At 38.3% G+C, this 21,144-nt stretch overlaps 1 protein-coding gene across 5 annotated transcripts in view; it reads left to right on the plus strand.

The window, feature by feature from the left end:
• HDAC11 (histone deacetylase 11) overlaps nt 1-21,144 on the plus strand; it is a 770,405-nt gene that overhangs the window by 689,590 nt on the left and 59,671 nt on the right. For all 5 annotated transcript variants that reach the window (XM_044078103.1, XM_044078104.1, XM_044078105.1 and 2 more), the window contains one exon: nt 12,869-13,047. In XM_044078103.1, the coding sequence (XP_043934038.1) occupies nt 12,869-13,047 (179 nt within the window). The remainder of the gene's footprint in view (nt 1-12,868; nt 13,048-21,144) is intronic.

The following is a 21,144-nucleotide window of genomic DNA, read 5'->3' on the forward strand; positions in this document are numbered from 1 at the left end:
GATCTCCATGGATCTCTTTTGACTCAAGAGTTGCACATATAGGCAGTGGAGGCTAATGGAATCAAACTGTGGATGACTGAACCACAGGAAGCAGCTCATTAACAGCTCTATATTCCTCTTTGCCAACTGCCAGACTAGTTATTAGTCCACAAAAGGAATCTGCATCCATGCATGTGGCAGATCAGTTTGTCAAACAGTACAGCAGTTAAGTGAAAGGATTTTGTTGTCTCATTTGTCATTGCACGGTATGGAAGATAGATGCTTTCATACTCTTCACATGAGCACAGACTTTACGCATTTTCTTCAATTTCTCTAATCAAGAAACTACTTCTCAGATTACAACATCCTAATAATACCTTGTAAGACGAGACAGCCGTGCTGTTTTCTGTTAACCAGTGTAATCACCCATCGTGGCCTTAATTTTTATGCAAATCTTGTTTCACAAAGGATGCTGACAAGGTCTTGCATCTCATCCTCAAAACTGTTGATACACTGAAATGGAAGTCAAAATTTTGATTTGTTAGAATAGTTTGTTTTCATCTTAAGTCATGCACGTTTTAAAGGAGACCATAAAGCCTAGTACAAGAAAATCTAACATTCAAAAATGAAAGAGATGTGTTACAGGAACAACGTTACAAGGCCTAATCCCTTCCATTAGTCTATCCCAAGATTACTGCATTATTTAAGCTTTTTATGCATTTTCAATTTAATCTGGTAATCAGTGCAATGGTCATGTATTGACAGTATTTTCACGTTTATCAATTGTATGCTAGCTGTCAGTAGGATAGTAGAATTGCGTGCTAGTTAATAAATAAACACTATCTACGTGATTGGTCCAGTGCATTACCTCCTGTTATGATAAAGCATAATCAGCTTTTGCAAGGCAGAATTAGAGCTCATTCTAGTAGGAATGCAGTAACATCAATACTAAATATCAGGTGTGTTTCTGTACAAGTCATTTTACAAGCTTTTACTTGGTCCACAGGCCAGACCTTCATGAAATACTGTAAGCTGAATCCATAGTCTAATGTCAAGACAGGGTGTAGCATGGTTGTCTAACTGACCACCTCCCTTGAATAATGTAATATTTTTTTAAATTTATCCTAATGTTATGATTTACTGGTAAAATGACTCTTCCTAAAGAGAAGTGTAGAGTAGTGGGTGAGATATGTAATGTAAGAGTAGACTTCTGAAAAGTATTTTTGCCTTCCCCTTAGAGGATGGTAGGTAGTCACAACTTCCTTAGTTTTCAGACCAGTTTGACTGCTTGGGCTCTTGATAGACTAAAGTGTCATGTTTGCTTGTTTATTTATCTTCAATACAGTCTATCTTCTGCAAAAGGAAAATTGTGTACTCTTTCTCATGGGTGTAGTGTCACCCTTCATTTTTAGCTGACTATTTTTTAGCATGCCACATTTGCAATTTCTTTAAGGAGCTATATGACTCAAAGAACAAAAGAAACTGCCCAACATTGTTGTCTTTATAAGACTGACTTGCACGTCTATCAAAATTCTGTGGAATGTTTACTATTGGAATATAAGATAGTGTGTCATATATTCAATATGTTGTGCACAGTTTCCTGAAGACCATAACATTAAATGCAGATAATGTTGCATATGTCCAATTTTGTTATTGATTACCAAAAATTGAATGCGCATGTCAACTATTGATGTTCAGGATAAGTGTCACATTATTCACCTTAATGTGGTACTTTGTTTTCATATTCAAAACTGGCCATTTTTCACCAGTTTTCTTAATGAATGCTGCGCAGCAGTATCCGTGCTGTACATCCCATCATGAGTTATTTGTTGGCACATTGTTAGCTTCATAGGTTGGATGTAATGATTTTACAATTACTGCTTTGCAAAATTCTTTTGAGAAATAGGAATAACATCTTTGTACTGCAAGTGAGAGGTGAGATCACATTCTATTAATTGCATGCATACCACTTGTAGCAAAAGTAGTAACTCACTTTATCAATGAAATTTTTTCACCTTTAAGGTCCACACAATTTTAATCAAGTTATTCTTCTTATTTAAGAATTTTATATTAAAAACAGTATTTATGGGCTACAGCATCAACAATTCCTCTTGCAGTAAATATAGCTCTTCTTTCTAAAAGTCTTGTAAAGTTGCTACCTTTTTTGGCTAAATGTTTTCTCTTAGGGATGAAGGCATACAGGCTGTCAAACTGTTCATTAAGTCATCTACAATTTTTTGGGCCACTTTAAGTGGTCCTGGTCCTGGGTAGATCCACTATAGTGAGGAAGCGTCATCCTAAAAGTGCCCTAAGGCAGTGGTTCCCAAACTTTTTCGATTCTCGGCTCCCTTGCTGAATCCAGGTTTTCCCAAGCCCCCCCAGGTGCGCATAAAGTGCATATTTTATTTATTTATTTATTTGACATTTGTTTAATGAGGCTGCCCGACTGGACTAGAAGACCTGGGGAGAAAAGCTCAAAAGTACAATAAAAAGACAATTACCAAAAAAAGTGTACATTCTGCTTAACAGCATAACACTGATCTAGTATGGTTGAGAGTTAAGCAATCCTAATGGCACCCTTATTAACTTTAAGTTTATAAGAGCAATATTTAAAATCTGTCCCTATTGTTTGGCTCTGTCCAGCATACCTCTCGACTGTATAGATTTTTGCAGAATGTCCAGATTTTTGCCTCATATTTTTGGTCTTTTTCTCATAAAATTGTTTTCTGGCAAATCACTGGCAGATCATTGAGGTTGAAGTAAGAAAATAATGACAGACAGTTGAGTTTCATACTTCATACCCTTCAGAAAATCCATGCTAATGCAAAACCTGCATTTCTATCAACTTTCTAAGTTTGTGAGAGCAGTACTTAAAAGTGTCCCTATTTTGTGCTTTTGTACCTCCACTGTTTTTGGCTTTGTCCACATTTCTTGATCTAAGAGGGTGAGAGGTATGTGTCCACTGGTATGGACCAGACTTAAACAGACCTCATTGCTGCTGCCGCCATGGATCACTCTCACTCTTCACTCTCTCCCCCCATGACACACACACACACACACACACACACACACACACTTACCCTAAGTTTGCCAATGGAAAGGTGTTCAGCAAACTTAATACAAATTCAGATTATTTGTTAGTACCTCTTGATGAAGAATCACATCTTCCAGTAATGTTATGAACTCCATTTAGCAATCTTTACAGAAACAATGGTGTTAGTCCTGATCCAAATAAATTCAGATACATACAGAAAATGAAAGTTCCTCTAAATAAAAATGCCTTACATTGACTCATGGAAATGGTAATCTGTTTGGGATGACCTTTGGTGCAAATGGTTAAGAATATGAGATGTAGTTCCTGTGGTACATGGTTCGATTCCCTCAGTCCTCATTTGCCTGCAGAAGATGTCACGTATCTACACATAGCTCCTGGTTCAGCTCGGAAAAGGTATTGTGCAGCCAGTGGGCCTACCTGGTTATCAAATGGGTATTAGTAGTAGTAGTAGTAATATCTGTCTTTCTACACATTAAAGCTAATAAGCAAAGCACACCATGTACGGCCTACTGAAAAAGGGAATACCCTAGAAATGGGAAATTGACCATCAGACTTTATCTGAAGAACTGAAGTCACCGATTACTGTAGATGCTTGTTTAAAGTGCTGTGATCCAAAATGAGCCTTAATCTTGTAGGTAGGTACATCACTAAAAGGCTAAGGTACAGTCTTGATTTAAAATAACGGGCCATTTACTTTAGGTGCTAAAACTTTGACAGAGTAATATTATAGTAATATTAAACATGACATACCTGTAATTATTTATTGAATACAGTCTTACTATGTAGCAAGTCTTACATTGTGGAAACAGACCACAAACCACGAGTTACTGTTTGTGGGAAACCACTACAAGGTGCACTTGCCAAGTTACATGAGGTGCTACAAGGGTATAATGACAAAGCAAATTTCTGAACTGGGTCTCAGATGATTGTAAGCACCATTCTTAACTGATTGCCTAAACTAAAATGCCATTGTGGTATTTAAGCACTTTCCTCATTGCAGTATACAGACACACACACACACACACACACACACACACACACCCTACCTCCAAAGTCATTTCTTTCCGAAGGGCAGCGGATTCACTCCATGAAGCAGCCAACAGCAGTCAGGAATGCAGATAGATCTAGGCCAGCCCGCAATTCCATAAAGCACCAGCAGTAAATCCATTTAGACTAACCCAGCAGTAGTAGTCGTTTCCCGCTCATGCTCAAGCCGAAAATGCGCACGCGAGCTCAGTTCCGACAGGCTGATGGAGCTGACTTTGCTGACATCATCGCACACATGATGACATCAGCATAAAACCACAAAATTTAAAAATTCAAGCAGGGAAGAATTCACAGCACTCCTGTGAGGAAGTCGCATAAGGTGTCATGGTGCACACTTTGGGAACCCCTGCCTTAAGGCATCTGTGCCAGCCCTACAACAGCATTCTGGTTCCATGGAAAGCCCAAATTGCATATATTGTAATGAATCCAAAAGGTGGCATCATATAACTGAGCAGGTCTGCCAGTAATTGCATTTCTCGTTCTGTATCTTCTGGGACAACCACTAATATAATTATCAAAAAATCATACAGTGCATTCCTAATGAACAAAAATGTTTCCATGACGTCATCCGGTGGAACTAATGCAAGTATAGTTAGCTGTTTCACAAGTAAAGCAAATGTGTCATTATCAAAAAGGGATGCAAGTGGTGGTCTCTGTTTGGCCGCAAATAATTAGGCAGAAGTGAAACCGGCAACCTTTTCCTACTCTACTTGGTAAATTTTGTTTAGTGCTGTAAACACATCCATTTTCAAAATCATTAAGTGCAATCCATAGAGCTAACAATATGCTACATATTTCATGAAGTGCATCCCAGAAAACATTATATGTCATCTCATGCTTTGAATTTAAAAGACCATTCAGAAGTGGAACAACTCTTATGTTTGAACCCTCTCCTAACACATTGTGCATACTGTACACTTGATTACGAGTGTCTGCAGTGGAAGAGTTCTATCAATCACTTATAAGACATTACTACATTTAAGAGAGAAATTGAATCCTTCTAGGACACCTGAAACAGTGGATAACACAGTGCTGTTGTACCAGATGCATATAAAGGAAAAATGTTTATTCACATTGTGGGTTTTACTTTTACATTGCTCACTCAACAGATAAGAGTATGCAAACCTGTCCGTTGTGTACAATGGTGAATTTCATTGCAACATGCAATACATCAAACAGTATGTATTGTGAGATCAATGAACCTGCTTCTCAAAAAAGGCAAGTTAGCTGCAGTGCTTTAAATTCCACGTAATCCTACATCCAGTTTATTACATATAAAAGAAGACTTTCATTCCTTCACTGCAGATGTACATTAAAAGTGCAGTACTGCTAGCTGTTGCTTATCTTGCACAAAATAAGTTTCTACCTGAAACATGTGCTGCTTTCTAACACTTGACACCAACATCATTGTCATCTATGCATAATGGTGCACAATATGTCATATTTTTAGGTAGTAACAGTGTCAAACATTTTTTGGTACTAAACACCACCACCTAATTATCAATACCAATTTCAACTTCTACTCAGCATTCTTTTTCCAGTCTATAGTATTTATATATTTTATTTTATTTTTGCATTTGTTTTCCAGGGTAGAACATTGATCTCCAAGGACTTTTTTCAGACTTAACTTGGGAGCGATGTCGAGTTAAGTGACTTGCTCAGGGTCACACAGTTAGGTAGTGGGAGTTGAGGGAATCAAACCTTGCGCTGTTGGACCACAGGAAACAGCTCATTAACAGCTTCTTAAACCTCGAAGTCAACTGTCAGATGATTCCTTTACTTATATTATTGTTGCGACATTGCCATATTCACAGTTATTGGTATAGTATTATCATTGCAAACCTGTTATATGATGCACTATATTATATCACGTGTGTGTGTGTGTGGTTTGGACTGTGTGTGCAAGTGTATGGCTGAGTGTTTCAATGACCGGTTTATTGTGGGAGGCTTATTTCTTTATGACTGGAGGCTTATTTCTTTATGACTGGATGCGTTTGTGTGTGTGGGTAGAAATGCCTTGGAGTCTTTGCGTGTGTGCAGGAAGGTAACTTCTCTAACATGAGGCATGGGCTGCTAGGGAGAACACTACTGTAATCACGTCTGGCAGTAGTAGTATTCAATTCACAGACATAACATTGTGTTGATAATGAAGTTTCTCTCATCATGCCTGTACCTATTCCTGGAATTGCATTTTCTCACTATTGTGCAAGTTTATAAACCTGTACTGGGCAACTAGTGTGGGTGGTGAGCATTTTTTTTGCATCCTAGTCATGGTTTGCAGGTAGCTAGGTAGTACAAAACAGTTCTTAGCTTTTAAATGAAAGAATGGAGTCTAGGCTTCTAGCAGCTCATTATACTCCCTTCTGGCCAGCAGTGGTATGCTGCTCTATAATGTGCTGTTATTCCCGCTCCGGCTTAAAAGCTAACTGAAAGACCAGCAGCGTTCTAAGGACACTGACCGCAGATTACAGCCAGAAAGTTAACTGCCTGTACCCTCCTGACCTGTTTAATCAAATATCAAACATTAAGGTGTTATTTCTACATTTTCAGTGTATTAATTGTGCATCTTAGCCCTGGGTCTGCAGCACTGTGAGGTGTTCCATCTAATCCCCCAACTTCCTGAAAACAAAAGTGACATTAAATATAACTCCGTGATGTAAATACAAGTATTAACAATAAAAATCATAAGTTTCTTACTATCCTCAACTTTAATATCCTATCTAAGGTAATTTTCAGGAAACTATACTTGACTTTTACAGAAGCTTAACTTACATGTTGGCTGATTCCTGTTGCTTGTTTTAGCCCTCCCACTCTCACTATGCAAGCGAGATTACATATCTAACTCCCAAACCGCCATTTGTAAAATACCCCTGTGCTTCTGGACCCAGCAGGCTGCTGTGTAATGTGGTATGTGTTATATTTGTTCATTTCAATGCATTATACTGTGTTTTTGCTAAAGGAGAGTTTTCAGTTAGGATGCTAACTTGTAACAAATGCTATAATTGACTTTACTATCGCACTTGCTTTAATATCATCTGTGCCGTATATGAGAAGCTTTGTGTTCATCACACAGACGCATGGCTAGCCTAGTAATACAGAGCTTAGAGGATAGTAGTGCATGAAAAGCTAAAACCTCTTAAACGCTACTGATTGTGTTGTTAACCACAAGCTTCAGTGAGTTTCACATAGCATGCTGTAGAATTGGTATGAACTGCGCACTCAAAGCGCTAACTGTGTAAGGTAACTATCATTGTGTATGGCATAGAGTAACTAGTGGGATAATCAAGCAGTTCTTTCTTTAAATGTATAATGTTCCTCGTGTAGTTTGTGCTGAGAGAAGTGAAACAAATTGAATTGAAGGGACAGAAGTGAATGTGTTTTAATTAAATTTACTTGTGTTTAACATGCTGCCTTTAACCTCATGGTAGGTACAACCCCAATCTCTGTTTCCCTTACCAGGTGTTATTCCCACTCCTTGCTTAAAAGCTAACTGAAAGACCAGCAACGTTCTAAGGACACTGACCGCAGATTACAGCCAGAAAGTTAACTTGCCTATACCCTCCTGACCTGTTTAATCAAATATCAAACATTAAGGTTAATATCTACATTTTTAGTGTATTAATTGTGCATCTTAGCCCTGGGTCTGCAGCACTGTGAGGTGTTCCGTCTAATCCCCCAACTTCTCGGAAACAATAGTGACATTAAATATAACTCCCTGATGTAAATACAAGTATTAACAATAAAAAATTATCAGTTTCTTACTATCCTTAACTTTAATGTCCTAGCTAAGGTAATTTTCAGGAAACTATACTTGACTTTTACAGAAGCTTAATTTGCAAGGCTGATTCCTGTAACTTGTTTTAGCCCCGCTCGTATTTGCTTCGCTTTGCTCGGGCTTGCTCCACGCTCCACCCTGCCCCCTATTCCCACCCACCCTCACTACTGCCAAATTTACCTATCTTTAGCTCCTCCCCTTCTATTTCACCTCAAGTCAGTATTCTGCTCATCACTAAAGAAAACTCCCCTCACTAGTTACTACCCTCCCACTATTTCCTATTTCACCTCCAATTTGTATTCTGCTTATCACTAAAGGAAACTCCCCTCACTAGGTACTACCCTCCCACTATTTCCTATTCCAACCTACTATCTCATGTGCTTAAAAACCTTTAGACCTCATCCCATACCAGCAACTAAGCAAACAATATTATTTACCTTACTTATACTGCTGCTTAGTCTTTATCTCCTTACCAGCTATGAAAGCCATTGCCTCTATGGATTCCACCCTCCAAAAGGTCAAACCATTCCCTAAGACTCCACAACCAAGATTTCACTACTTAACATCCCCTTCTCATTTAACCACACATCCCCTTTAATGTTCCACCCAGTTAGAACCCAACAGTCCAACTTTAAGAATAAACAGTTTCTAAAACTCATACATAAAATCTTAAAACTCATTATCAAGCATGACTACAGTCTCACAATAGATGGGAATATTCACCGCAACCATGGACCTACCTCACCCAACGAAAATAGAACCCAAATAAGCAGCCCCACTAATACCTTGCCTCTTAAAAGGTCTACAAATTCTATCCTAACCTTTCACCTAAACATTAGAAGTATAAATAACACGTTTCACAACCTGCATGCCCTCTTAGCTGTTCACTACCCTGATATTATGTGCCTTATAGAAACCTGGCTGAAACCTACTATAACAGACAATGAATTTCTACCCCCTCAGTATAATATACACTGAGCCGACCGCATTGCCAAGAAGGGGGGTGGAATAGCGATACTTTATAGAAATACACTAAGTGTAATTAGAGATTCCACACAACTGCCACTTTTTAATAATGCTAAAATCATTGTGACCAGACTCCAAATTAATAATAATAAATCCATCTACATTGTCTGTGTCTACATTCCCCCAGGTAATACCATAAACATATTGGAAAGCATTCTCCATTGGTTATCCATCACCTACCCTCAAGAAACCATAGTTCTAGGTGACTTTAATATTGACTGGTACACATGTACATCTGAAAGTCTGGTTAGTCATATTAATCTATTTGGTTTCTCGCAATTAATTTCTTCCACTGCCAGGACTAGCAAGACCACTAATAGAGCCAGTATCTTAGACTAGATACTTATCAATCATCACCCCCATATATATAAATTTGGGACCCTCCCTGATGATCTCAGCGATCACTGTCTAACATACATTATCAAGGATAAAGTTGATAATCTCCGCCTCACCACACATAAAATTATCATGAACAACAAGAATTTCAAGCCCATTTATTTCCAGAACGAAATCAAGTTGCTTAATTGGTCACTCCTTAAACAACTACCAGTGGAAGACGTCATAACATACTTTAACACCGAATTCTTGAGTATTCTTAACTCCCATGCTCCTGAGCATTTTATTCGAACTAAAAAGAATACTGCACCATGGCTTTCTAAAGAAACCAAGTCTAAAATCAAACTGAGAAATAAAGCATGGGATAACTGGCACACATCTAAATCCCCTCAAGATCAACTTAAATTTTGCCAGCTCAGAAATGATGCCAAAAAATCCATTCTGATAGATAAAAAAAATTACTACCTAAATCTTCAGCATAAACACCAAAGTAATCCACAAAAATTCTGGGCTGGTATAAATCGACTACTCCACCCTGGATAATCTACCACTCCTGTTCCCTCTAACTCCATTCAAAAGCCACCTGAGGACATTGCTAATGCCTTTAATAAATTTTTCACCGAAACTATCCAGACCCTAGCTAGCCAACTCACTCCTGATAACCCCCTCTCATCCTCAGTCACTGACACCTTATATCCTCTCTCTCACTTTCAACCTGTCCCTACCACTCTTATCTGTTCACTACTCAAAAAGCTAAAACCCACCACCCCATCTGCCGACAATCTCCCTGCTGAGTATCTTCATATAGCTGCAGACGTTGTTGCTTATCCCATCTCAATACTGATCAATAGGACCCTGTCAGAATGTTCTATGCCTTCAGTATGGAAAACAGCCCATGTTATTCCTCTCCACAAAGGGGGTTGCTCTACTGAGCTATCCAACTGTAGACATATAGCCATTCTCTCACCCCTAGCCAAAATAATGGAGAAATGCATACATAAGCAGCTCATTCACTATCTTACAATGAACAACCTACTGGCCAATTCTCAGCATGGTTTCAGGTCACATCATAGTACCACAACTGCCCTCCTTTCCTTTACCAACACTATTAACCTAAACTGGAATTCTAATTTGCTCTCCTCAGCCCTCTTTCTTGACCTAGCAAAGGCTTTTGATATGGTCAGCCATCAGTTACTAATCCACTCTCTAGAAGGCATATCTCTGGACAAACATGCTATACAATGGTTTACATCCTATCTGAGTAGAAGAAAACAAGCAGTTCTATGGCAGGACAAACTGTCCGCACTCCTACCTCTCACCCTTGGAGTCCCTCAGGGCTCCATCTTAGGTCCCCTGCTTTTTTCCATTTTCATTAATAACCTTCATGCTGCCATTCCAGAAGCCACCTGCATCCAGTATGCAGACGACTCCACTCTTATCTGTTCTGCCTCCTCCCCATCAGACCTTCAAAGCCTAACCCAAACTACATTTAATAAAATTCAAACCTAGTTAGCTAATAAATGCTTGCTCTTAAACCCTAACAAAACTAAATTACTACTTTTCACCCCCTACCAGTCTATCTACTTCTCTTTCTTTCTCCATAGCATTCAACAATGGCACCTCTATTCTCCCAGAAATCAGCACTAAGCTGTTAGGGGTTATGGTTGACAACAATCTCAAATTTGACTTGCATGTAAATAAAATCATCAAAGCTGTTAACCAAAAGCTCTGCTCACTATACAGAAATAAACATTTTCTAATCCCACTAGTCCGTACTACTATAGCCCGCTCTCTACTTTCTAGCCTGCTATATGCTTCCCCTATACTCTCCAACTTGAATAAGACTGAAATGAATAAACTCGCTGGTAGTTATAACCATATAGCTAGATTTGCTACCAACTCTACATACAGGACCCATCATTGCCAAAACCTTGAGCTCGTAGGGTGGTTAGAGTTCCCTAACCTACTTCGGTTCAACCAGCTCATAGTTGCGCACAAAATTCTCAAACACCCAGAAAAAACACCTGCTCTTAGAAACATTATAAAACTGTACTGTCACCCCAGGCCACTCCACTCAGCTAACAAACTAATGGTCTAAACTCAAAGACCTAGTAACTGGGCTGGAGACTTAATATTTACCAACTTGGTTGGCAAACTCCCCCCAACCTTACATTTGACCTCCCACTCAGTCTCTTTAAAAAAGGCCTTAAACAATATTTTAAAAACCACTGGCTCTGCCCCTGCACTAACCCAGATTAATCTACATAGACACCCTGTCAATTATACTCTCTTAACTAATGCCTATTTGTGCCAATATCTGTAAAATACTACAACTGGTGGTGCAGCGGTAGCATTGTTGCCTCACAGCAAGAGGTTCCCCCGTTTGATTCTCGGCTGGAGTGCAGTGAGTGCCTTCTGTGTGGAGTCTGCTTGTCCTCCCTGCGGTCGAGTGGCGTTCTGAAAGACATGCGTGAATGGGCATGCCTTCGTTGGAGATTGAGCGTTGAGCTGGCAACTCATCACTGTAAAAATCTACTGCCAATCATTAGCAGACCGGAGTTCCACTGTGGCGACCCCTAACTGGGAAAAGCCGAACAACAACTACATAATATTTAACTATTTAGAAAAATGCTATTTTGCAAAATGTATATTCCATAGGGCTGCTTTAAGTATCTACTGTTTACCTTAGTGCCATAATTAATGAAAAACTGTTAAATTCTTATGTTTTTTCTCCTATGTGAATATAATTCCTACTCTATCTTAGTTAACAGACTCTTGAATAATGCATCACCTCTATAATTGCTGTTCTTCTTATAATCTGCTATGCTTATTACTGTTATTGCTTGTATCTGTGATTTGGAGCTTTTCTCTCCGGGCCTCCGCTGAAAATGGACATGTATCCAGTCAGACTATCCCGGTTAACAAGTGTAAAATAAATAAGTAAATAGTATCATTAGTTAAGTCCTGGTTGCTAACTGCGTACCTCTTGCCACCAGTCTGATTCTGTCGGGTAGGAATTGCTCTAAAGTTTTTTACTCATAGATTGAAGAATCTTCACTGAAAACAGAAATGTTATGCAAGAATTTTGTATAAAAATGGATTTATTAAGATCTCAACAGGCATGTTTTCTAATTTATTCTTCACTAAGCAGATTTTTCCTTGGACTTGGACTACTTAGAATATTCCAGTGCATTAATGTTTCCATCATTAGCTGGTACATTTGTCTTTTCTTAGCCTTGCAGAATGTCTGTCTGCAGGACTATGTTGTAGGTCTGTGGAAATGAGAGCGGAAGGGCCCCTCCTTACTGGCAGTGAGCTTAGTATCTTGGAATATGTGCTTTGGAGTGATGGTGGTAGACTTCTGATAGTCTTGTATACTGAAATCTCAAGTTTCATTAAGTTGTTTTTAATTAACAAGTTATTTCATTTAGTAGTTTTACCATAGAGGTGCAGTGTTACATTTGTGCTTTAATTGTTTATGGTTACTCTGTTTATAAATTGATATTATTAGCCATAGTTCGTTAGCTATAAGATGAGTTGAGTCTAATTTGTGGTTTAATAATTTAAACTGCAGTGTCTTCATCAGTGTAACTTTACTTTAATGAAATGTTATGTTTACATTTTGAAACTAAAAAATGTGTTCCCTTCAGGTGCAATACGGCAGAAGGTTGAACTGGATTGGGGCACTGAAGACAGGGAGTATCTAAACAAGGTAGAAAAATTCCTGGAATGCTCACTAAATGAAGTGCCACCAGATATCATTATTTACAATGCAGGAACTGATATTCTTGATGGTGATCCACTCGGTGGTCTTGCTATTTCTCCACAGGTACGTAGAGCAAGAAAGTGTTGTGCTTTATGTAAAGCTGAAATTATACTACTATAATGTGCTACCTGTAAATGTAAACAAGCATCTCTCTTTTTTTTTTTTGATTTTGGGGTGATTTGCTGTGTTTATTTAGTAACTGAAGTAGTTTCATTATCGCTTCAGCAGTGCATTCAGTAATCTAAAATACAGGAAAAAGTTTGTCTGTCACAAAAGGTTGTCCTGTCTGCCTTTGTTAATCCAGGTGATCATCTCTGAATGGTCCAATAACTTTTCCACAAAAGAGACACTTGATAGTGTCTGCACATCCCCTCTGTAAATTTCACTTGTGACCCTTTAGCCTCAAGCAGCTGTCTTAAAATTTTTTTCTCTTATCCTTAAACACAAGTTTTTTCAGGAAACTAAGACCCGTTTGTAATGTTTCAGGATGAGTTTGCTTAATTTGTTGAAGGCTTCTTCTCACCTCCTGTTTTGATATGGAGGATCACTGTATGCATTTAGGCACTAACTGTACTCAGTAAGGAGCAAATGTAAATAAAATAATGAAAGTTTTCATATTGTTCTGGAATAGTTTAGCCATTAACGTGTGAATAAAGGAATAAAAAGTTCAGCATGTTCATATACAGTGTAGACCACACAGTTTTTAGTCCCCAATTTAAGTAATGTTACATGCTATGTCAATGACTGGACAATACTGTGCCTTGTTTTTGTGCTTGGGAACTCCGTTGTAGAAACGGAGTTTGAGAAACACTATGATTTGCCTAAAACTATCATCTTATTCACTTCTTTAGGAATCTTGCAGTCATTCTGAGTTATTTGAAATATTTTTCCAAATTACTTGCATTTTGTCTTTGTAATGTTTGTTTCCCTAGTTTTTGTGTGGCTGGAAGAAAACACTAAAATGTTAAAAGGTAGTTACTAAACCTCCACAGTTCTATTCTAGAATTAATTTGTTTATAGAATTTGTAAAAAGTGCACAAATGCCCATGCTGTGGTCTTGAAGAAGCAGTGCCATTGATAACACTGTCACTCTTGGTCGTCAACATTTAGGGTTTTGCACCTTTCTTTCTGGCCCACACTGAGGTGTCACTAACCAGGCTAGTAGAGTACTCCTGGCTTGTTGCTTTCCAGTTCTTTTTGCCACACTTTTGTTTTGGATCTTGGTAGTTTCATTCTTTGGAGGAAACTTTCCTGCCCATGCAGATACAATGGGCAGCAGTACATTCAAAGAGCATGGGAACAGGGCTTGAGAGAAGTGGGCTGGTGGCTGTCACTGCTATGTCTCCTGGTCATTGGCTAACATGGGTGCTGCAGTGAAACAGATGTGCAGGACAGTCATTCTGGCCCAGGCAGATGCCACTGTTGCGATGGTAAATATTTATTTATTTAAGTATTTATTTACTTACTTATTTACTTCTTATTTGTGAACCAGATGGATGAGCTCAGCTGTTGACCCTTGTCAGCCATGACCTATGTGCCAATGGGCAGCTCCAATCAAAATTAAAAATATAAGCTTTGTTCCATTGAGAATGTGGACAGAATTATTACATAAAATTGAATAGATACAGATTAAACTTTGCCAACACACACACAAAACATACAAACAAACATAATAGAGTACATAATAGAATCTGAAGTATTTTAGAATAAGTAGTTTGTAACAGTGTAGAGGTTTTGTGTTGCATGGCCTGTGTGACGAGGTAAATGAGGGCTTTTCAGTACATGGCCCAAATGATTGGTATGTTGAACAGGCACTTGAGTATCTCCAGTGCCTCTATCCCCTGGGGTTGACTCCATTCCCATGGCGACCATTTGTGCTTGTGCCCAGCAGGGTGGGCAGATCACATTCACATACTGCTACCTCCTCCACTTATGGTCTATTTGGTGAATCACAGTGTAGCTGTTATTTCAGATATAAAGGACAAGGCAGTCAGGCACATGCCACAGCCAGGCAGTCACAGTGTTGCTGTTCTCTGTTATGTTATTCCTGCCAGCAGATGTTGGTGCCATTGCTGTTCCTTGAGAGAATTACCTCACTCGTAGCCTGGTATGTCCACAGTCTGCATCCTTTCTACCTGAGGTCCCAGAGTACCTGCCACACATGCATACACACAGTGCAATCACATCTGTTGAAGCTGTGCCTCCCAACACCCATTCAGAAAACATATCTAGTACTGCTGGAAACCTACACCTCTCAAGAAACATACCCCCCCCCCCCACATAATATATCCAGCCTTCCCTGGCCATATCACACATCACTATTCCACATCATTAGTAAAACCCATCTCAACACTTTTCTTCTTGTTGATTGCAGATACTGTGTCCCTCTTCACCTGTGCATATGATGACTAATGCACCCTGCCTTTACAGCTGTGTTGTATGGCTAAGTGATATCTGATGCAGAATGTGGCTGGGTGTAGTATTTTATGCATCAGTTTTATCTTTTGGTGTGTATAATTTGACCTATAGTTATGGGTCACATGCCACCTCTTTACCAGGGCAGTGTCTTGTGCCTGCCTGTACATTGCATGCTCTTCCTCTGCAGTCAGTTCTTTCAATGGTTTCTCACCCAGCACCTCCTGTGCGTCTAACTCTGGTCTGTCTGGTTCTCCGATGGCAATCTCTTGCTGTAGCTGTTTCCATATAGTCTTGTTGTCCAGAGCTGCAAAGACAGCAAATATTTTGCAGCAGATCTCTTACTGTAGTATGCCACCAGATGAATCTACTGGAAGCAACTGAATGTACTCGAAAGACCTAAATGTCAATATTTAAAACAATAACCCAGAAAAGTTGGCAATACAGATGTTGACATGCTACTACACATGTGGCAAGCAGTAATCTTAGTGCATGCAAAATTAAAACTAAAATAACATTAAAAGCATCATTTTGCAGTGGGCAGTCCCCCATACACCCTGATAATTATATATACTAACTCGAAGACTGCACAATATTGAGGAAAGGGCATATTCTTCAACTCTGAGAATTGTGTGTTCTTATACACCTATAGGCCATCTGCTTAGAAGACTAAATTTGTTTGACTGAACAGATGTCGACTAAAGCACAATTCAAGTAAATTCATGGCTCCCATATATATAATGTAATAATAATAATAATAATAATTATATATGTATAGATAAAGAGAGAAATAAATATGTACCAATTTTACAACTGTCTACTATGTCCTGCATAATTGAGGTGCTGCAGTAAATGTGGAAGCCCTTGTTATAACTGAGCATTGCAAATTGTAATGAGAAAAAAAATATTTAGCTTGTTACTAGTAAAGCTATTAAGAAAATTACTGTGCCTGTATGAATGAATGGTCTCTGAGATGCTTTTTAATCCTTCCAGTCCAAGCATTTTTTAGTTACATTGCTGAATTTGTTTGAGAGATTGGGTTAATAATTACTCTGCTGTTCATTAAGTCTTACTGATTGCTGGAGTCCCTGAACAGGTATCAGCATATCCTGCCCATGTCTGCAGGAGTTATCTCTGAGGTCCATTTTTTCCATTTCCTCTCAAAAGTATGCATATAGGTAAACTGGTAAGCCTCTTACTGCCAGTAGGTTTGTTTACAGTGTGACTGCATGTCCTACAAGGGACTGCCCTCTTTTTTAAAACAGTTTCTCTTCCTTGCACTGAATGAGTGCTAGGACAGGCCCTTGAGCCTGACTAGGTTGTAGCGCTAGTAATGGAAAATTAATGCACTACTATCAAGTAATTAGCTGTCAGTCATCTGCTATGAATATATTCCGCTACACTGTAGTTATTTTATCTAGCATCCTTAGACTTTATGGGTTGTGTTTTCTTGTTTTGTAAATTTTTGTTTGCAATGAGACTTGATTGGCATGCAGTAGGAAGGGCCACATCTGTCTTTGAAAGTGCAGTTCTGATAAAGCACCAAAAAGGGTGAAGAAAGAAATTAGACAGCTGCTCTGGCATGGAGGGATAAAACCCTGATTACCGCTAGGATACCCACATTTCATTAATGTTTTGGACGACTGTTGGAGCTGGTGATGGGCGAAGAGAGTGTTGAGATGGAGCCTGCTTGCCTTTTCCAGGGTAGAAGATGCTTGGACATGTTTGGAAGTGCATGGGTATGGTATGGGCACCAGTGAGGATACCGTTATCTTGCCAGTAACCTGATGCTTCAGTATAGAGGGACAGACATTGCCAGATGAATTGCTGTGTAGAAGGGGATGGGCATTTCCTTTGTGACATCATTGGATTCCCTTTCATGTGACATCAGCCCAGAAGCCTGAAATCAGTGACAGCAACAAGATAAAAAGATGAAGAAGAAAAAAAATGTGTGTGTGTGTGTGTTTGGGGGGAGGGTGGAATTCTGGTGTGAATCAGTCCTGGAGTATTAGCTAGGTTCATATACTCAGTCATTACCTAATACTCTCTGGTCACAAAAGGTTAAGATACTGAAGCTGTCTTGTGGGATTCCATATTGTGGCTATTAGGTTTTATCAGGTGGGCCCATACATATATATATATATATATATATATATATATATATATATATATATATATATATATATATATATATATATATATATATAAAGATATATATCTTAAAGGAGCTCGAGGCTTGGAGCACTAGCATTGCCAGATTCTCTCCAACAAGCAGGCTCAATGCCTATCAGCTGCACTAGGCAGACAAGATAAGTATCAGGACTTATGAACCCTGTCTTGAGAATATAGATTTCAGTGCTCTAGCCCTGTCTCTTAGGTTGATTGTTTAATAGTGTTTGAAATTATAATCACAATATATACGTATAAGAAACATAGTTTCTTTAAATTGACACATATTTTCACCCACTCTACTCCATGGATAACTATCTTAAAGGCATAGTTGTCTGAGCTAGATGATATACAAAATTTGAAATATACTGTCAAAATACTGTACCATTTCTTACAGTGCCTGTAGTACCTGCTAGCCTTAAGACTTTGACATCTGCAGAGTTTTTCGTTTTGTGTATCTTATGTCCCTTTGAGGCTTGAATATGACTTTGGTTTTAGACTTGTCACTCTTATTTTACTTTTGCTTGTAACTTGCAATTATGCTGTCTTAACCTTTTTTTGCAGCTATATCAGTTTCTTGTTATACTTCTCTTTTGTGTTACACCAGCAGTTATATTTAAAACAGCTCCAGTCCTTCATTGCTTGTTAACAGCTGTTTGGAAAACCTCTGGTGTTGGTGAAATACCAAACTAAAGTCTAAGGAAGCTGTGCCATCCTAAATGTGTATTGGACACAATTTGTAACTTCCTTTGTTTAGCTTTATTTGATCTAATCCCTGATTTGCATCTAATACTGCAAAGCACTTGGAATTTTGGATTGTAGAGACCACTTCAACTGTAAACAATAAGTAATGTTCTCTTTTAATCACTGTATCAGATTTATTGATCTTCACAAATGCAAATCTTGTCCTTCTTTCCAACAGTAACCACATTATTCATAGAATCTGTTGGCCTTTATTCCTTCATAGGGGTTCCTATTACCTGATCGTACGTTTAGGTTAACGAATACCTAAACGTCGATCTGGTAATAGCAGAAGCAAAAAAGCCGCAAATGGCCAATTTAACGCAGGGAAAGAATTCCCTTGGCCATTATGTGGATTCTTCCCCTTTTGTCACTGTAGAGCGATCTCAGAGTTGGTATATTAAGTTGGGGGATGTGGGGGACGTGGTGGGTGAAACCCCCACTTCATTTTGGCTTAAATTTTTATTTTTTGTGGCCGAGGGAATTAATTCCCTAGATTAAATCGGCCGTTCGCTGTTTTAATTTTTCGATATTACCAGATCGACATTTAGGTATTCGCTAATCTAAACATTTGATCGGGTAATATAGATGCCTTCTTAGTGATAAGCTACCCATTTGTTTTACTTCCTGCTCATTTCCACTCTTAAGGGCTGCCCCTAATTTCTGTGAAGTATGTATCACTGGCTTACCATCGTGATTTATTAATATGCAATTCTTTCCTGGCAATTGTCCTAACTTTGCAAATAAATCTATGTAGTTGTGAAGAATATAATTACTGTAGTTATTTACAGTATTCAGGATATCTAGGTGAGTGTTCCTTAATGTACACAGGAAGACAATTTATTTTTTTGTTTCCCACTCTGAATTCATTTTACGATCCCTTGTTTCTTCCAAGTCACAAAAGCAATATTGACCTAACTTCCTTAAGTGTTACAGTTTGAAACAAGATCTCTTCCTTAGTTCTTATATTTATATTAGCAGCTTATGACCTAGTAGTTTTACTTCTTACTTTGAATGTGCTAACAATGAGAACAATCTGTCTCTCTCTCTTCTGTGCCATTTAACCTAAGTGCTGTGATGTCTTTTTCACAAAATATTACAGGCTGCACCTGTGTTACTTTACCTTCAGCATTTTGCTCATTAATTCTCAGCACTTCTTCCCAGCTAATTGAACTGCACTCTTCTCTCTCGGCCTGTAATACATTTTCAGGCTTCAATGGATCAACTGTTTTCCTAATAATATTTATTTTTTATTTTTATTTTATTTTACATTTGTTGACCGGGCTAGTCCAGCTGGATGTATGTCCATTTTCAGTGGAGGCCCGGGGAGAAAAGCTCCAATGGTTATTACAAGTTTAAACAAAAACATAAAAGGATAGAAAGATAAAAGGATGAAAACAAAGATGAAAAGATTATATACAAAATTGAGTTAGTAGATTGTATACAAAATTGAATTAGTACACGTAAAACACATGTAAGAGGAAATAACAATTACAAGATAAGATTAATAATCAAATAAGTAAATACTTGCAGTACACAAATGATAAAACATAGCATGAGTAACAAATTGACAAAGAAATGTTGTAGAATTTTTTTTTTTTTTGTACAGTATATATGAGATTAAAGAGGGGAACAATCAGGATACTGGAAAAAGAGAAGGAAGAAATTATGGTAGTGGAAAGGAAGAAGGAAAGGTCAATCAGGGTTGGTACAAGAACAAAGCCAGTATTTATTAAGATGCATTTCCAGTTGTTTTTTAAATAGTGGAAGAGTGGACAAGGATGAGATATTGGTAGGAAGTTTGTTCCACATTTTTCCAATAGAGTTGGAAAAGAGGCAGTCACCTGCAGAGTTATTGGGTTTGGTAATATTAATCAGCAGTTTGTTTGAAGAACGTAGGTGTTTCAGGTTATTATAAGGAGTAATGAGGTTAGAGAGTATTGGTGTTTTGCATGGTTGATATAGAATTTTGTGAGCTATTAAGAGCTGTTGATAAATAAGCTTGTTAGGAAGTTCAAGCCAACCTAGCTGTTTTAGGTTCAGACAGTGGTGAGTTCTAAAAGGGGATCCTGTAGCAAATCGAGCAATATTATGGTAAGATGTAGCAAGTTTGTTAAGGTTATTTTTAGAAAGATTAGTGTAAATAGGGGAAGCATATAGAAGGGTAGAGATAAGGTGAGATCTAGCTAAGGTGGTCCTAGCTTCAGGTGTAAGGAAGGGTTTGATTCTATAAAGGGATCCAATCTTTTTGTTAACTGCTTTTATTGTGTTGATGTGAGAATCAAAGTTAAGATTGTTGTCAATAGTTATACCTAGTAGCTTTGTAGTAGAATCAGGAGAAATAAAAGTGTTATCAGTGGCAGTGATAGAGAAATTTAGAGGGGAAGATTTACGGGTAGGTGAAAACAGTAATAATTTGGTTTTCTTGGGGTTGAGGAGTAGGCAACGGTCAGAGAACCACTGTTCAACAGTGTTAAAAGCTTTTTGGGTAAGAGACTGGAGTTCAGTTTGAGAGGAAGCAGTGCAGATTATAGTGGAATCATCTGCATATTGTATGCAGGTAGCGTTAGGAATAGCTGATTGGAGGTCGTTAATAAAGATGGAAAATAGAAGGGGACCCAGGATAGACCCTTGAGGTACTCCTAAAGAGATAGGAAGGAGATTAGATAGTGTATTTTTTCCAACATACTGCTTGCTGACGGTTTTCTAGGTAAGATGTGAACCATGTTAAGGAAGAGGGATGAAGTGCGAGAGATTGTAGTATATGCAGAAGAAGTTTGTGATTAACCATGTCAAAAGCTTTTGATAGGTCTATGAAGAGAGAAGATGGTAGAT

Source organism: Protopterus annectens, chromosome 7.part0 (assembly GCF_019279795.1).
Source record: "Protopterus annectens isolate FY-2018-M chromosome 7.part0, PAN1.0, whole genome shotgun sequence".
NCBI classification, from domain to species: Eukaryota; Metazoa; Chordata; order Ceratodontiformes; family Protopteridae; genus Protopterus; species Protopterus annectens.